Genomic DNA, 18,836 nt, shown 5'->3' with positions numbered 1-18,836 from the left:
CTTCCTCTAGCTGCCCTGCCACAGCCTCTCTGGCTCTGCTTCCTCTAGCTGCCCTGCCACAGCCTCTCTGGCTCTGTTTCCTCTAGCTGCCCTGCCACAGCCTCTCTGGCTCTGCTTCCTCTAGCTGCCCTGCCACAGCCTCTCTGGCTCTGCTTCCTCTAGCTGCCCTGCCACAGCCTCTCTGGCTCTGCTTCCTCTAGCTGCCCTGCCACAGCCTCTCTGGCTCTGCTTCCTCTAGCTGCCCTGCCACAGTCTCTCTGGCTCTGCTTCCTCTAGCTGCCACAGCCTCTCTGGCTCTGTTTCCTTTAGCTGCCCTGCCACAGCCTCTCTGGCTCTGCTTCCTCTAGCTGCCCTGCCACAGCCTCTCTGGCTCTGCTTCCTCTAGCTGCCCTGCCACAGCCTCTCTGGCTCTGCTTCCTCTAGCTGCCCTGCCACAGCCTCTCTGGCTCTGCTTCCTCTAGCTGCCCTGCCACAGCCTCTCTGGCTCTGTTTCCTCTAGCTGCCACAGCCTCTCTGGCTCTGCTTCCTCTAGCTGCCCTGCCACAGCCTCTCTGGCTCTGTTTCCTCTAGCTGCCCTGCCACATCCTCTCTGGCTCTGTTTCCTTTAGCTGCCCTGCCACAGCCTCTCTGGCTCTGTTTCCTCTAGCTGCCACAGCCTCTCTGGCTCTGCTTCCTCTAGCTGCCCTGCCACAGCCTCTCTGGCTCTGTTTCCTCTAGCTGCCCTGCCACAGCCTCTCTGGCTCTGCTTCCTCTAGCTGCCCTGCCACAGCCTCTCTGGCTCTGTTTCCTCTAGCTGCCCTGCCACAGTCTCTCTGGCTCTGCTTCCTCTAGCTGCCACAGCCTCTCTGGCTCTGCTTCCTCTAGCTGCCCTGCCACAGCCTCTCTGGCTCTGCTTCCTCTAGCTGCCCTGCCACAGCCTCTCTGGCTCTGTTTCCTTTAGCTGCCACAGCCTCTCTAGCTCTGCTTCCTCTAGCTGCCCTGCCACAGCCTCTCTGGCTCTGCTTCCTCTAGCTGCCCTGCCACAGCCTCTCTAGCTCTGCTTCCTCTAGCTGCCCTGCCACAGCCTCTCTGGCTCTGCTTCCTCTAGCTGCCCTGCCACAGCCTCTCTGGCTCTGTTTCCTTTAGCTGCCCTGCCACAGCCTCTCTAGCTCTGTTTCCTCTAGCTGCCCTGCCACAGCCTCTCTGGCTCTGCTTCCTCTAGCTGCCCTGCCACAGCCTCTCTGGCTCTGTTTCCTCTAGCTGCCCTGCCACATCCTCTCTGGCTCTGCTTCCTCTAGCTGCCCTGCCACAGCCTCTCTGGCTCTGCTTCCTCTAGCTGCCCTGCCACAGCCTCTCTGGCTCTGCTTCCTCTAGCTGCCCTGCCACAGCCTCTCTGGCTCTGCTTCCTCTAGCTGCCCTGCCACAGCCTCTCTGGCTCTGCTTCCTCTAGCTGCCCTGCCACAGCCTCTCTGGCTCTGTTTCCTCTAGCTGCCCTGCCACAGCCTCTCTGGCTCTGCTTCCTCTAGCTGCCCTGCCACAGCCTCTCTGGCTCTGCTTCCTCTAGCTGCCCTGCCACAGCCTCTCTGGCTCTGCTTCCTCTAGCTGCCCTGCCACAGCCTCTCTGGCTCTGCTTCCTCTAGCTGCCCTGCCACAGTCTCTCTGGCTCTGCTTCCTCTAGCTGCCACAGCCTCTCTGGCTCTGTTTCCTTTAGCTGCCCTGCCACAGCCTCTCTGGCTCTGCTTCCTCTAGCTGCCCTGCCACAGCCTCTCTGGCTCTGCTTCCTCTAGCTGCCCTGCCACAGCCTCTCTGGCTCTGCTTCCTCTAGCTGCCCTGCCACAGCCTCTCTGGCTCTGCTTCCTCTAGCTGCCCTGCCACAGCCTCTCTGGCTCTGTTTCCTCTAGCTGCCACAGCCTCTCTGGCTCTGCTTCCTCTAGCTGCCCTGCCACAGCCTCTCTGGCTCTGTTTCCTCTAGCTGCCCTGCCACATCCTCTCTGGCTCTGTTTCCTTTAGCTGCCCTGCCACAGCCTCTCTGGCTCTGTTTCCTCTAGCTGCCACAGCCTCTCTGGCTCTGCTTCCTCTAGCTGCCCTGCCACAGCCTCTCTGGCTCTGTTTCCTCTAGCTGCCCTGCCACAGCCTCTCTGGCTCTGCTTCCTCTAGCTGCCCTGCCACAGCCTCTCTGGCTCTGCTTCCTCTAGCTGCCCTGCCACAGCCTCTCTGGCTCTGTTTCCTCTAGCTGCCCTGCCACAGTCTCTCTGGCTCTGCTTCCTCTAGCTGCCCTGCCACAGCCTCTCTGGCTCTGTTTCCTCTAGCTGCCACAGCCTCTCTAGCTCTGCTTCCTCTAGCTGCCCTGCCACAGCCTCTCTGGCTCTGCTTCCTCTAGCTGCCCTGCCACAGCCTCTCTAGCTCTGCTTCCTCTAGCTGCCCTGCCACAGCCTCTCTGGCTCTGCTTCCTCTAGCTGCCCTGCCACAGCCTCTCTGGCTCTGTTTCCTTTAGCTGCCCTGCCACAGCCTCTCTAGCTCTGTTTCCTCTAGCTGCCCTGCCACAGCCTCTCTGGCTCTGCTTCCTCTAGCTGCCCTGCCACAGCCTCTCTGGCTCTGTTTCCTTTAGCTGCCCTGCCACAGCCTCTCTAGCTCTGTTTCCTCTAGCTGCCCTGCCACAGCCTCTCTGGCTCTGTTTCCTCTAGCTGCCCTGCCACAGCCTCTCTGGCTCTGCTTCCTCTAGCTGCCCTGCCACAGCCTCTCTGGCTCTGCTTCCTCTAGCTGCCCTGCCACAGCCTCTCTGGCTCTGGTTCCTCTAGCTGCCCTGCCACAGCCTCTCTGGCTCTGCTTCCTCTAGCTGCCACAGCCTCTCTGGCTCTGGTTCCTTTAGCTGCCCTGCCACAGCCTCTCTGGCTCTGCTTCCTCTAGCTGCCCTGCCACAGCCTCTCTGGCTCTGCTTCCTCTAGCTGCCCTGCCACAGCCTCTCTGGCTCTGCTTCCTCTAGCTGCACTGCCACAGCCTCTCTGGCTCTGCTTCCTCTAGCTGCCACAGCCTCTCTGGCTCTGCTTCCTCTAGCTGCCCTGCCACAGCCTCTCTGGCTCTGCTTCCTCTAGCTGCACTGCCACAGCCTCTCTGGCTCTGCTTCCTCTAGCTGCCACAGCCTCTCTAGCTCTGTTTCCTCTAGCTGCCCTGCCACAGCCTCTCTGGCTCTGCTTCCTCTAGCTGCCCTGCCACAGCCTCTCTGGCTCTGCTTCCTCTAGCTGCCCTGCCACAGCCTCTCTGGCTCTGTTTCCTCTAGCTGCCCTGCCACATCCTCTCTGGCTCTGTTTCCTTTAGCTGCCCTGCCACAGCCTCTCTGGCTCTGTTTCCTCTAGCTGCCACAGCCTCTCTGGCTCTGCTTCCTCTAGCTGCCCTGCCACATCCTCTCTGGCTCTGTTTCCTTTAGCTGCCCTGCCACAGCCTCTCTGGCTCTGTTTCCTCTAGCTGCCACAGCCTCTCTGGCTCTGCTTCCTCTAGCTGCCCTGCCACAGCCTCTCTGGCTCTGTTTCCTCTAGCTGCCCTGCCACAGCCTCTCTGGCTCTGCTTCCTCTAGCTGCCCTGCCACAGCCTCTCTGGCTCTGTTTCCTCTAGCTGCCCTGCCACAGCCTCTCTGGCTCTGCTTCCTCTAGCTGCCCTGCCACAGTCTCTCTGGCTCTGCTTCCTCTAGCTGCCACAGCCTCTCTGGCTCTGCTTCCTCTAGCTGCTCTGCCACAGCCTCTCTGCCTCTGTTTCCTCTAGCTGCCCTGCCACAGCCTCTCTGGCTCTGTTTCCTCTAGCTGCCCTGCCACAGCCTCTCTGGCTCTGTTTCCTCTAGCTGCCCTGCCACAGCCTCTCTGGCTCTGTTTCCTCTAGCTACCCTGCCACAGCCTCTCTGGCTCTGCTTCCTCTAGCTGCCCTGCCACAGCCTCTCTGGCTCTGCTTCCTCTAGCTGCCCTGCCACAGCCTCTCTGGCTCTGCTTCCTCTAGCTGCCCTGCCACAGCCTCTCTGGCTCTGCTTCCTCTAGCTGCCACAGCCTCTCTGGCTCTGTTTCCTCTAGCTGCCCTGCCACAGCCTCTCTGGCTCTGCTTCCTCTAGCTGCTCTGCCACAGCCTCTCTGGCTCTGTTTCCTCTAGCTACCCTGCCACAGCCTCTCTGGCTCTGTTTCCTCTAGCTGCCCTGCCACAGCCTCTCTGGCTCTGCTTCCTCTAGCTGCCCTGCCACAGCCTCTCTGGCTCTGCTTCCTCTAGCTGCCCTGCCACAGCCTCTCTGGCTCTGCTTCCTCTAGCTGCCCTGCCACAGCCTCTCTGGCTCTGCTTCCTCTAGCTGCCCTGCCACAGCCTCTCTGGCTCTGCTTCCTCTAGCTGCCCTGCCACAGCCTCTCTGGCTCTGCTTCCTCTAGCTGCCCTGCCACAGCCTCTCTGGCTCTGCTTCCTCTAGCTGCCCTGCCACAGCCTCTCTGGCTCTGCTTCCTCTAGCTGCCCTGCCACAGCCTCTCTGGCTCTGCTTCCTCTAGCTGCCCTGCCACAGCCTCTCTGGCTCTGCTTCCTCTAGCTGCCCTGCCACAGTCTCTCTGGCTCTGCTTCCTCTAGCTGCCACAGCCTCTCTGGCTCTGCTTCCTCTAGCTGCACTGCCACAGCCTCTCTGGCTCTGCTTCCTCTAGCTGCCACAGCCTCTCTGGCTCTGCTTCCTCTAGCTGCCCTGCCACAGCCTCTCTGGCTCTGCTTCCTCTAGCTGCCCTGCCACAGCCTCTCTGGCTCTGCTTCCTCTAGCTGCCCTGCCACAGCCTCTCTGGCTCTGCTTCCTCTAGCTGCCCTGCCACAGCCTCTCTGGCTCTGCTTCCTCTAGCTGCCCTGCCACAGCCTCTCTGGCTCTGCTTCCTCTAGCTGCCCTGCCACAGCCTCTCTGGCTCTGCTTCCTCTAGCTGCCCTGCCACAGCCTCTCTGGCTCTGCTTCCTCTAGCTGCCCTGCCACAGCCTCTCTGGCTCTGCTTCCTCTAGCTGCCCTGCCACAGCCTCTCTGGCTCTGCTTCCTCTAGCTGCCACAGCCTCTCTTGCTCTGCTTCCTCTAGCTGCCCTGCCACAGCCTCTCTGGCTCTGTTTCCTTTAGCTGCCCTGCCACAGCCTCTCTGGCTCTGTTTCCTTTAGCTGCCCTGCCACAGCCTCTCTGGCTCTGCTTCCTCTAGCTGCCCTGCCACAGCCTCTCTGGCTCTGCTTCCTCTAGCTGCCCTGCCACAGCCTCTCTGGCTCTGCTTCCTCTAGCTGCCCTGCCACAGCCTCTCTGGCTCTGCTTCCTCTAGCTGCCCTGCCACAGCCTCTCTGGCTCTGCTTCCTCTAGCTGCCCTGCCACAGTCTCTCTGGCTCTGCTTCCTCTAGCTGCCACAGCCTCTCTGGCTCTGCTTCCTCTAGCTGCACTGCCACAGCCTCTCTGGCTCTGCTTCCTCTAGCTGCCACAGCCTCTCTGGCTCTGCTTCCTCTAGCTGCCCTGCCACAGCCTCTCTGGCTCTGCTTCCTCTAGCTGCCCTGCCACAGCCTCTCTGGCTCTGCTTCCTCTAGCTGCCCTGCCACAGCCTCTCTGGCTCTGCTTCCTCTAGCTGCCCTGCCACAGCCTCTCTGGCTCTGCTTCCTCTAGCTGCCCTGCCACAGCCTCTCTGGCTCTGCTTCCTCTAGCTGCCCTGCCACAGCCTCTCTGGCTCTGCTTCCTCTAGCTGCCCTGCCACAGCCTCTCTGGCTCTGCTTCCTCTAGCTGCCCTGCCACAGCCTCTCTGGCTCTGCTTCCTCTAGCTGCCCTGCCACAGCCTCTCTGGCTCTGCTTCCTCTAGCTGCCACAGCCTCTCTTGCTCTGCTTCCTCTAGCTGCCCTGCCACAGCCTCTCTGGCTCTGTTTCCTTTAGCTGCCCTGCCACAGCCTCTCTGGCTCTGTTTCCTTTAGCTGCCCTGCCACAGCCTCTCTGGCTCTGCTTCCTCTAGCTGCCCTGCCACAGCCTCTCTGGCTCTGCTTCCTCTAGCTGCCCTGCCACAGCCTCTCTGGCTCTGCTTCCTCTAGCTGCCCTGCCACAGCCTCTCTGGCTCTGTTTCCTCTAGCTGCCCTGCCACATCCTCTAGAGGCTGTTATAGAAGGCTGAAGGACTCAGTGATACCTGGACTGTAGAGGCTGTTATAGAAGGCTGAGGGACTCAGTGATACCTGGACTGTAGAGGCTGTTATAGAAGGCTGAGGGACTCAGTGATACCTGGACTGTAGAGGCTGTTATAGAAGGCTGAAGGACTCAGTGATACCTGGACTGTAGAGGCTGTTATAGAAGGCTGAAGGACTCTGACCCATCGTTCTTTGTACCATCTCCCCTGACACGTCACGTTACCAACCAATGCACACCATTGACCCTGAACCCTAAACCCTAAACCTTGAACCCTGAACCCTAAACCCTGAACCCTAAACCCTAAACCCTGAACCTTAAACCCTAAACCTTGAACCCTAAACCTTGAACCCTAAACCTTGAACCCTAAACCCTGAACCCTAAACCTTGAACCCTAAACCTTGAACCCTGAACCCTAAACCCTGAACCCTAAACCCTAAACCTTGAACCCTAAACCTTGAACCCTAAACCCTGAACCCTAAACTCTGAACCCTAAACCCTAAACCCTGAACCCTAAACCCTAAACCCTGAACCCTAAACCCTAAACCCTAAACCCTGAACCCTAAACCCTGAACCCTAAACCCTGAACCCTAAACCCTGAACCCTAAACCCTAAACCCTGAACCCTAAACCCCGCTAGTACTTGCCCACCCTCCTGTGAGTTTTCTGACCTGTCCACTCTTCCATTACTGATTCAATACTATAAATATATCACTTTCAGTGCAGTTTTTTTGAAACAAACAACGTTTACGGTCCTCATCGATATATATAAATCCTAAATCCTCTAGTGGTGCAGCAGGTTAGCAGACACGGAGAAGCTAAATGGACATTTGGATCTGTTGTAGCTCAGTGCCTGTAATGTATGCCTGCCCTATGGGTGGTTTAAGCGGTTTAGTCAGTGAGCTTTTTTAATGACAAAGCTAATGTGATTATGTGAGTGACTGTGGGAAGGGAGTATTGAGGGCTTAAAGGGGGGAAATCTGTTGGCAAAGATGAATGTAGGAGACTAATCCTATCTGAAAAGTAGAGAGGAGATGCTTTAGAGCAATTGCTGGATTTTTTTTTTTCATGGTATAAATCTGCGGTTCAGACATGCCTGTTGCTCTACCCCTCCTTCTCATATATCCATCGACATCCTCCCCCTTCCTCCTCAACCTCCTCCTCCTCCTCCTCCTCCTCCCTAGCCCGCCTGTAGACAAAAGCCTCAGTAACAGCCTCCATTCTGCCAGAACTCCAGTCCAACGTCCTAACAAGCAGCCACAGTCTCTCCAACAGCCTTTACAAAGACTGACAGAACAAAAAACAGCTAGCGACAGAACAGGCAGCAAACTCTGCTGCTACCATGACAACTACCAATACAGTAACTATATCTGAAAGCAAACCACGAACGATGAACCCAAAAAAAACAAATATATATATATATATATCCCATTTTAAATGTATCTCAACTGCAGTTATTGTCACTGTAGTTGAAACAGTGACTTTGATAAAGTTGAGAAGTCGTCCTGGAAGGGTGAGAATGAGGCGGAGAGGAGGGGACGGGACGGGACCATAGCTAGATCGTTAAATCTTTTAACCTCCTCATGCATGGCTAAACTAAATATGTCTCCCCGCTTTGCTAAGCGCAGAGCTGTACATTTAAGTTAAGCCTTTAGTTCCACTCCACTCAATTTCATATGTAAATTAGACACTACATTTAAAAACAACAAAAAATAAAGTGAAATGGTGTTTCATGAGAAATCAACCGGTAAACAGCTCCGAGACGAGAGAGAGAGAGCTTTCTAACGTTGGTTGAGCCGTTTGGATTTGGACTGAAATGGAACTGAGGGGTTTGTTTTGTAAACAAAGTGCTTTAAAAGATTACCTTAAAAAAAAACTCGTACTTATTACCTAGTATTTACCTTAGTATTACTATTTAATTAGCGGGTAAAGTATTTTCACTCTGCTGTTGTCAGACATGTATAAATTCATTAGTAATTGTTCCATGTTTGTGCTTCATGTGACGAACACTGACCAAAAAATATCCTGTATTTAGTATACCGAGACAATAATTCTAATTTATAAACCCAAAGTGTCTGCCTACTTTAAAAAATAAAAAATCTCCCCATCCGTGCTATCTTTTCTTGTTTTGATCCCAGGTGGTGTGCAAGCACCTTGGTTTTGACCCCAGCAGTGTGTCAGACTACCAGTTGTTAGAGGGTATCTCTGAAGCTGCCAGAGTCTACTACAACTACACAGGAAACTGTCCCTGTCTCAACACCTCCTCTACGGCTACAGGGAACCTGGGCTTCGTCGGCTGGTACTACCAGGTAACACAAACTCACAGGCTCTTTCTAAAATGGCGCCCTATTCCCTATATAGAGCTCTGGTCTAAAGTAGTGCTCTAATTAGGGAATAGGGCTCTGGTCTAAAGTAGTGCTCTAATTAGGGAATAGGGCTCTTAGGAACCTCTAGTCTGGACCTCTATATGGACTCTCTAGTCTGGACCTCTATATGGACCCTCTAGTCTGGACTTCTATATGGACCCTCTAGTCTGGACCTCTATATGGACCATCTAGTCTGGGCCTCTATATGGACCCTCTAGTCTGGTCCTCTATATGGACCCTCTAGTCTAGTCTTCTATATGGACCCTCTAGTCTGGTCCTCTATATGCACTCTCTCGTCTGGTCCTCTTTATCTGTGTGAACCCTGTTAGCATCTACAGTAAAATGTTTAGATGTCTGAAGAGCAGTAGGTCATCTTGCTCCTTTCCCCCTCTCCCTCCCTCTACAGTAAAATGTTTAGATGTCTGAAGAGCAGTAGGTCATCTTGCTCCTTTCCCCCTCTCCCTCCCTCTACAGTAAAATGTTTAGATGTCTGAAGAGCAGTAGGTCATCTTGCTCCTTTCCCCCTCTCCCTCCCTCTACAGTAAAATGTTTAGATGTCTGAAGAGCAGTAGGTCATCTTGCTCCTTTCCCCTTCTCCCTCCTCCAGGCGTGTACAGAGATGGTGATGCCACTCTGCACTGACGGGGTACAGGACATGTTTGAGCCCCAGGACTGGAACTTCCAGGCCTTCTCAGATGAGTGTAACTCCCTGTTCGGGGTACGTCCGCGGGCTGACTGGGCAGCGACCGTCTACGGAGGACTGGACATCGCTTCTCACAGTAACATCATCTTCAGGTAATCTTAACACCTGCTGATTTTACTGAGTGAGAGACAGAAGATTTACCTGTGACCATGGAACTAGAGATTGTGTTCTGGAATTGTTCCCGGACACGTCAATCTAACTTGGACCGTGCCTAAGTACAGCCCTCGCCATGTGTTATTTACGATAATCAACAGGTTCTCATGTCTTAATGCTTAAATAATACACTGTTACCCAATAGAGGTTCAGCCATCTTAAATAATACACTGTTACCCAATAGAGGTTCAGCCATCTTAAATAATACACTGTTACCCAATAGAGGTTCAGCCATCTTAAATAATACACTGTTACCCAATAGAGGTTCAGCCATCTTAAATAATACACTGTTACCCAATAGAGGTTCAGCCATCTTAAATAATACACTGTTACCCAATAGAGGTTCAGCCATCTTAAATAATACACTGTTACCCAATAGAGGTTCAGCCATCTTAAATAATACACTGTTACCCAATAGAGGTTCAGCCATCTTAAATAATACACTGTTACCCAATAGAGGTTCAGCCATCTTAAATAATACACTGTTACCCAATAGAGGTTCAGCCATCTTAAATAATACACTGTTACCCAATAGAGGTTCAGCCATCTTAATTAATACACTGTTACCCAATAGAAGTTCAGCCATCTTAAATAATACACTGTTACCCAATAGAGGTTCAGCCATCTTAAATAATACACTGTTACCCAATAGAGGTTCAGCCATCTTAAATAATACACTGTTACCAATAGAGGTTCAGCCATCTTAAATAATACACTGTTACCCAATAGAGGTTCAGCCATCTTAATTAATACACTGTTACCCAATAGAAGTTCAGCCATCTTAAATAATACACTGTTACCCAATAGAGGTTCAGCCATCTTAAATAATACACTGTTACCCAATAGAGGTTCAGCCATCTTAAATAATACACTGTTACCCAATAGAGGTTCAGCCATCTTAAATAATACACTGTTACCCAATAGAGGTTCAGCCATCTTAATTAATACACTGTTACCCAATAGAGGTTCAGCCATCTTAAATAATACACTGTTACCCAATAGAGGTTCAGCCATCTTAAATAATACACTGTTACCCAATAGAGGTTCAGCCATCTTAAATAATACACTGTTACCCAATAGAGGTTCAGCCATCTTAAATAATACACTGTTACCCAATAGAGGTTCAGCCATCTTAAATAATACACTGTTACCCAATAGAGGTTCAGCCATCTTAAATAATACACTGTTACCCAATAGAGGTTCAGCCATCTTAATTAATACACTGTTACCCAATAGAGGTTCAGCCATCTTATGCAGCTCGTGTCTCTGTCAGTCCAGGTTCAAAGAAAGGAACCTGCAGCTCGTGTCCTGTCAGTCCAGGTTCAAAGAAAGGAACCTGCAGCTCGTGTCCCTGTCAGTCCAGGTTCAAAGACAGGAACCTGCAGCTCGTGTCCCTGTCAGTCCAGGTTCAAAGAAAGGACCATGCAGCTCGTGTCCCTGTCAGTCCAGGTTCAAAGAAAGGAATCTGCAGCTCGTGTCTTGTCAGTCCAGGCTCAAAGTTTGACATGACTGAGTTAGCTGATCTAGCTAGCTAGCTAGGTGACAAGAACGTTATCCAGCCTGAATAGCGACCATTTTGTTTAGAACGGACGACCAGACCTTTTGCATAGCAACTATTTTAACATAATGAACGACTGACTGGCATCTGTAGCAACATGACCAAAATAACTAACAACCAGAGTTTTGTCTGGACTATGTCTTCTGGTGGAAGAATTACAGTGTATGAATTTACTTATCAAATTAACTTTTTTATTAAAATATGTTATTTATTGTTATTTTAATATGTTGGCAACAGTTTTAGGCATACGTCGGACCGAACATTTAAGGCTATCACGTCGGGTCGAAGAACGCCATTTACCTGTGACTGTATTCATGATATAGCACTGCCTCTTACCTGTGACTGTATTCATGATATAGCACTGCCTCTTACCTGTGACTGTATTCATGATATAGCACTGCTTCTTACCTGTGACTGTATTCATGATATAGCACTGCCTCTTACCTGTGACTGTATTCATGATACAACACTGCCTCTTATCTGTGACTGTATTCATGATACAACACTTCCTCTTACCTGTGACTGTATTCATGATACAACACTGCCTCTTACCTGTGACTGTATTCATGATACAACACTGCTTCTTACCTGTGACTGTATTCATGATATAGCACTGCCTCTTACCTGTGACTGTATTCATGATATAGCACTGCCTCTTACCTGTGACTGTATTCATGATATAGCACTGCTTCTTACCTGTGACTGTATTCATGATATAGCACTGCCTCTTACCTGTGACTTTATTCATGATACAACACTGCCCTTTACCTGTGACTGTATTCATGATACAACACTGCCTCTTACCTGGGACTGTATTCATGATACAACACTGCCTCTTACCTGTGACTGTATTCATGATACAACACTGCCTCTTACCTGTGACTGTATTCATGATATAGCACTGCCTCTTACCTGTGACTGTATTCATGATATAGCACTGCCTCTTACCTGTGACTGTATTCATGATATGGCACTGCCTCTTACCTGTGACTGTATTCATGATACAACACTGCCTCTTACCTGTGACTGTATTCATGATACAGCACTGCCTCTTACCTGTGACTGTATTCATGATACAGCACTGCCTCTTACCTGTGACTTTATTCATGATATAGCACTGCCTCTTACCTGTGACTGTATTCATGATATAGCACTGCCTCTTACCTGTGACTGTATTCATGATATAGCACTGCCTCTTACCTGTGACTTTATTCATGATACAACACTGCCCTTTACCTGTGACTGTATTCATGATACAGCACTGCCTCTTACCTGTGACTGTATTCATGATACAACACTGCTTCTTACCTGTGACTGTATTGATGATATAGCACTGCCTCTTACCTGTGACTGTATTCATGATATAGCACTGCCTCTTACCTGTGACTGTATTCATGATATAGCACTGCCTCTTACCTGTGACTGTATTCATGATATAGCACTGCCTCTTACCTGTGACTTTATTCATGATACAACACTGCCCTTTACCTGTGACTTTATTCATGATATAGCACTGCCTCTTACCTGTGACTGTATTCATGATATGGCACTGCCTCTTACCTGTGACTGTATTCATGATACAACACTGCCTCTTATCTGTGACTGTATTCATGATACAACACTGCCTCTTATCTGTGACTGTATTCATGATACAACACTGCCTCTTACCTGTGACTTTATTCATGATACAACACTGCCCTTTACCTGTGACTGTATTCATGATATAGCACTGCCTCTTACCTGTGACTGTATTCATGATACAACACTGCCCTTTACCTGTGACTGTATTCATGATACAACACTGCCTCTTACCTGTGACTGTATTCATGATACAACACTGCTTCTTACCTGTGACTGTATTCATGATATAGCACTGCCTCTTACCTGTGACTGTATTCATGATATTTTTTTATTTTATTTTTTATTATTTAACCTTTATTTAACCAGGTAGGCAAATTGAGAACACGTTCTCATTTACAATTGCGACCTGGCCAAGATAAAGCAAAGCAGTTCGACACATACAACAACACATAGTTACACATGGAGTAAAAACAAACATATAGTCAATAATACAGTGAAAAAGATAAAAAAATAAGTCTATATACAATGTGAGCAAGTGAGGTGAGATAAGGGAGGTGAAGGCAAACAGATATATGTATAAATAAATAAAAATATAAAAAGGCCATGGAGGCGAAGTGAGTACAACACAGCAAGTAAAATAAAAACTAAAAAAAACACTGGAATGGTTGGTTTGCATTGGAAGAAAGTGCAAAGTAGAGACAGAAATAATGGGGTGCAAAGGAGCAAAATAAATTAATAAATAAATACAGTAGGTAAAGAGGTAGTTGTTTGGGCTAAATTGTAGATGGGTTATGTACAGGTGCAGTAATCTATGAGCTGCTCTGACAGCTGGTGCTTAAAGCTAGTGAGGGAGATAGGTGTTTCCAGTTTCAGAGATTTTTGAAGTTCGTTCCAGTCATTGGCAGCAGAGAACTGGAAGGAGAGGCGTCCAAAGGAAGAATTGGTTTTGGGGGTGACTAGAGAGATATACCTGCTGGAGCGCGTGCTACGGGTAGGTGCTGCTATGGTGACCAGCGAGCTGAGATAAGGGGGGACTTTACCTAGCAGGGTCTTGTAGATGACCTGGAACCAATGGGTTTGGCGACGAGTATGAAGCGAGGGCCAGCCAACGAGAGTGTACAGGTCGCAGTGGTGGGTAGTATATGGGGCTTTGGTGACAAAACGGATGGCACTGTGATAGACTGCATCCAATTTATTGAGTAGGGTTTTGGAGGCTATTTTGTAAATGACATCACCGAAGTCGAGGATTGGTAGGATGGTCAGTTTTACAAGGGTATGTTTGGCAGCATGAGTAAAGGATGCTTTGTTGCGGAATAGGAAGCCAATTCTAGATTTGACTTTGGATTGGAGATGTTTGATGTGGGTCTGGAAGGAGAGTTTACAGTCTAACCAGACACCTAGGTATTTGTAGTTGTCCACATATTCTAAGTCAGAGCCGTCCAAAGTAGTGATGTTGGACAGGCGGGCAGGAGCAGGCAGCGATCGGTTGAAGAGCATGCATTTGGTTTTACTTGTATTTAAGAGCAGTTGGAGGCCACGGAAGGAGAGTTGTATGGCATTGAAGCTCGCCTGGAGGGTTGTTAACACAGTGTCAAAAGAAGGGCCAGAAGTATACAGAATAGTGTCGTCTGCGTAGAGGTGGATCAGAGAATCACCAGCAGCAAGAGCGACATCATTGATGTAAACAGAGAAGAGAGTCGGTCCAAGAATTGAACCCTGTGGCACCCCCATAGAGACTGCCAGAGGCCCGGACAACAGACCCTCCGATTTGACACACTGAACTCTATCAGAGAAGTAGTTGGTGAACCAGGCGAGGCAATCATTAGAGAAACCAAGGCTGTCGAGTCTGCCAATGAGGATGTGGTGATTGACAGAGTCAAAAGCCTTGGCCAGGTCAATGAATACGGCTGCACAGTATTGTTTCCTATCGATGGCGGTTACGATATCGTTTATGACCTTGAGCGTGGCTGAGGTGCACCCATGACCAGCTCTGAAACCAGATTGCATAGCGGAGAAGGTGTGGTGTGATTCGAAATGGTCGGTAATCTGTTTGTTGACTTGGCTTTCGAAGACCTTAGAAAGGCAGGGTAGGATAGATATAGGTCTGTAGCAGTTAGGGTCAAGGGTGTCCCCCCCTTTGAAGAGGGGGATAACCGCAGCTGCTTTCCAATCTTTGGGGATCTCAGACGACACGAAAGAGAGGTTGAAGAGGCTAGTAATAGGGGTGGCAACAATTTCAGCAGATAGTTTTAGAAAGAAAGGGTCCAGATTATCTAGCCCGGCTGATTTGTAAGGGTCCAGATTTTGCAGCTCATTAAGAACATCAGCTGACTGTATTTGGGAGAAAGAGAAATGGGGAAGGCTTGGGCGAGTAGCAGAGGGGAGGGCAGTGCTGTTGTCCCGGGTAGGGGTAGCCAGGTGGAAAGCATGGCCAGCCGTAGAAAAATGCTTATTGAAATTCTCAATTATAGTGGATTTGTCGGTGGTGACAGTGTTTCCTATCTTCAGGGCGGTTGGAAGCTGGGAGGAGGTGTTCTTATTCTCCATGGACGTTACGGTGTCCCAGAACTTTTTTGAATTTGTGTTGCAGGAAGCAAATTTCTGCTTGAAAAAGCTAGCCTTGGCTGTTCTAACTGCCTGTGTATATTGGTTTCTGGCTTCCCTGAAAAGTTGCATATCACGGGGGCTGTTCGATGCTAATGCAGAACGCCATAGGATGTTTTTCTGTTGGTTAAGGGCAGTCAGGTCAGGAGAGAACCAAGGGCTATATCTGTTCCTGGTTCTAAATTTCTTGAATGGGGCATGCTTATTCAAGATGGTGAGGAAGGCATTTTTAAAAAATGACCAGGCATCCTCTACTGACGGGATGAGATCAATATCCTTCCAGGATACCCCGGCCAGGTCAATTAGGAAGGCCTGCTCGCTGAAGTGTTTCAGGGAGCGTTTGACAGTGATGAGTGGAGGTCGTTTGACCGCTGACCCATTACGGATGCAGGCAATGAGGCAGTGATCGCTGAGATCTTGGTTAAAAACAGCAGAGGTGTATTTGGAGGGCAAGTTTGTTAGGATGATATCTATGAGGGTACCCGTGTTTACGGAATTGGGGTGGTACCTGGTAGGTTCATTAATAATTTGTGTGAGATTGAGGGCATCAAGCTTAGATTGTAGGGTGGCTGGGGTGTTGAGCATGTTCAAATTTAGGTCGCCTAGCAGCACGAGCTCTGAAGATAGATGGGGGGCAATCAGTTCACATATAGTGTCCAGAGCACAGCTGGGGGCAGAGGGTGGTCTATAGCAGGCGGCAACGGTGAGAGACTTGTTTTTAGAGAGGTGGATTTTTAAAAGTAGAAGTTCAAATTGTTTGGGAACAGACCTGGATAGTATAACAGAACTCTGCAGGCAGTCTTTGCAGTAGATTGCAACACCGCCCCCTTTGGCCGTTCTATCTTGTCTGAAAATATTGTAATTGGGGATAAAAATGTCTGAATTTTTGGTGGTCTTTCTAAGCCAGGATTCAGACACGGCTAAAACATCCGGGTTGGTAGAGTGTGCTAAAGCAGTGAACAAAACAAACTTAGGGAGGAGGCTCCTAATGTTAACATGCATGAAGCCAAGGCTATTACGGTTACAGAAGTCATCAAAAGAGAGCGCCTGGGGAATAGGAGTGGAGCCAGGTACTGCAGGGCCTGGATTCACCTCTACATCACCAGAGGAACAGAGGAGAAGTAGGATAATGGTACGGCTAAAAGCTATGAGAATTGGTCGCCTAGAGCTACCAGAGCAGAGAGTAAAAGGAAGTTTCTGGGGGCGATAAAATAGTTTAAAGGAATAATGTACAGACAAAGGTATGGTAGGATGTGAATACAGTGGAGGTAAACCTAGGTATTGAGTGATGATGAGAGAGATCTTGTCTCTAGAAACATCATTGAAACCAGGTGATGTCATCGCATATGTGGGTGGTGGAACTGCAGGGTTGGATATGGTATAGAGAGCAGGGCTAGAATCTCTACAGTGAAATAAGCCAATAAACACTAACCAGAACAGCAATGGACAAGGCATATTTACATTAAGGAGAGGCAAGCTTAATCGAGTGATAAATAAGGGTCCAGTGAGTAGAGGTTGGTTGGGGTCGTGGCGATCCAGACAGCTGGCCGGGTATATGGCTATCGGTAGCAGCATAGGATGGAGGTCTGTTTGTAGATACCTCGTGCGTTTCCGTCGGTAGGTTCCGTGTAGTGGGGTTTTGTTCAGATAGCAGCCGATAAGACAGCTAACGATTAGCGGGCCTCAGATGAGCGTTCAGGTAACGCCGGGACGGAGGTGCCGGTTGGATAAATCCCTCGGGCAGATAACGTCGGCAGTCAGTCGTGAAGGCCCGGTGGGGTTCCGTATCTGCAGCAGCAACAAAGAAGCGGGTCCGGATGGTGATGGAACTCCTCAGCTGGCTAGCTCCAGCATGATTTGAGTTAGCTCCGGGGTCGACGTAAGCCAATAGTCACACGGTATGCAGCTAGCTAGCTGCCAAATCAAGGTGCAAGTGTCCAGAGGCTGCGGTTGGAATCCGGGGAAACTGAGAGAAAAAAAGTCCCGGAATGCTCCGGTCCGAGTCGCGTTGCACAAAAGTGCCGGTAGATTATCGAGCTAGAGGAATAGCTGATGACCGCAAAACGTGGGCAGCTGAAACACCAACGCTAGCCAGCAAACCGGCTAATTTCGGGGCAGCTACAGATTAGCTTCTGGCTAGCTATCGGAGTAGCTTCTGGATTAGCTTTCAGGCTAGCTTCTGAATTAGCCCCTGGCTATCTTCCACGATGGATTTTCAGATTGAGGTAAATAGTACTTATTGTAATTGGTGAAGCGGGTTGCAGGAAAGCTTTTGCAGGAAAGCTTTTGTAGTTGAGTTCTTGGATAATAAAATAAATAAAAGATATGTGAAGAAAAGGTGTAAATATATATATATACAGGACACGACACGACAACACGGAAAAATACGTCTGAACTGCTAAGCCACCTTGGTATTTACTAAATACACCATTATCTATTCAATAAAATATCTTCATCTCAGATCTTCCTTCTCAGTCTAAGTGTCCCAATCTCATGCTTTTCTACAGCCTTACTTTTATCAGAAACCCTTTTTTCGGTTTTGGCCAAAGCAGTCCCCACTTCCCCAGTTCTATTCAACCCAATCAAACTGCTGTCAAACTGCTGTCACCGCACTGCCTCTTACCTGTGACTGTATTCATGATATAGCACTGCTTCTTACCTGTGACTGTATTTATGATATAGCACTGCCTCTTACCTGTGACTTTATTCATGATACAACACTGCCCTTTACCTGTGACTGTATTCATGATACAACACTGCCTCTTACCTGGGACTGTATTCATGATACAACACTGCCTCTTACCTGGGACTGTATTCATGATACAACACTGCCTCTTACCTGTGACTGTATTCATGATATAGCACTGCCTCTTACCTGTGACTGTATTCATGATATAGCACTGCCTCTTACCTGTGACTGTATTCATGATATGGCACTGCCTCTTACCTGTGACTGTATTCATGATACAACACTGCCTCTTACCTGTGACTGTATTCATGATACAGCACTGCCTCTTACCTGTGACTGTATTCATGATACAGCACTGCCTCTTACCTGTGACTTTATTCATGATATAGCACTGCCTCTTACCTGTGACTGTATTCATGATATAGCACTGCCTCTTACCTGTGACTGTATTCATGATACAGCACTGCCTCTTACCTGTGACTGTATTCATGATATACCACTGCCTCTTACCTGTGACTGTATTCATGATATAGCACTGCCTCTTACCTGTGACTTTATTCATGATATAGCACTGCCTCTTACCTGTGACTGTATTCATGATACAACACTGCCTCTTACCTGTGACTGTATTCATGATATGGCACTGCCTCTTACCTGTGACTGTATTCATGATACAACACTGCCTCTTACCTGTGACTTTATTCATGATACAACACTGCCCTTTACCTGCGACTGTATTCATGATACAACACTGCCTCTTACCTGTGACTGTATTCATGATACAGCACTGCCTCTTACCTGTGACTGTATTCATGATATAGCACTGCCTCTTACCTGTGACTGTATTCATGATATAGCACTGCCTCTTACCTGTGACTGTATTCATGATATAGCACTGCCTCTTACCTGTGACTGTATTCATGATATAGCACTGCTTCTTACCTGTGACTGTATTCATGATATAGCACTGCCTCTTACCTGTGACTGTATTCATGATACAGCACTGCCTCTTGTGCCTTATTGCTTAAATAGAGGTTAAGCCATTTGATGTTATTCCACATGAACTTTCTCTGCT

At 49.2% G+C, this 18,836-nt stretch overlaps 1 protein-coding gene across 1 annotated transcript in view; it reads left to right on the top strand.

Annotated features, from left to right (window-relative positions):
• The window catches only part of prcp (prolylcarboxypeptidase (angiotensinase C)), a 44,709-nt gene that overhangs the window by 24,030 nt on the left and 1,843 nt on the right, over nucleotides 1-18,836 (top strand). Inside the window, exons 7-8 of the mRNA XM_055880761.1 lie at nucleotides 8,246-8,416; nucleotides 9,081-9,268. Coding sequence (XP_055736736.1) covers nucleotides 8,246-8,416; nucleotides 9,081-9,268 — 359 coding nt within the window. The remainder of the gene's footprint in view (nucleotides 1-8,245; nucleotides 8,417-9,080; nucleotides 9,269-18,836) is intronic.

Source organism: Salvelinus fontinalis, chromosome 24 (genome assembly GCF_029448725.1).
Source record: "Salvelinus fontinalis isolate EN_2023a chromosome 24, ASM2944872v1, whole genome shotgun sequence".
Lineage (NCBI taxonomy): Eukaryota > Metazoa > Chordata > Actinopteri > Salmoniformes > Salmonidae > Salvelinus > Salvelinus fontinalis.
The sequence above is the reverse complement of the archived record's forward strand: the minus strand, read 5'-3'. Positions and strand labels throughout refer to the sequence as shown.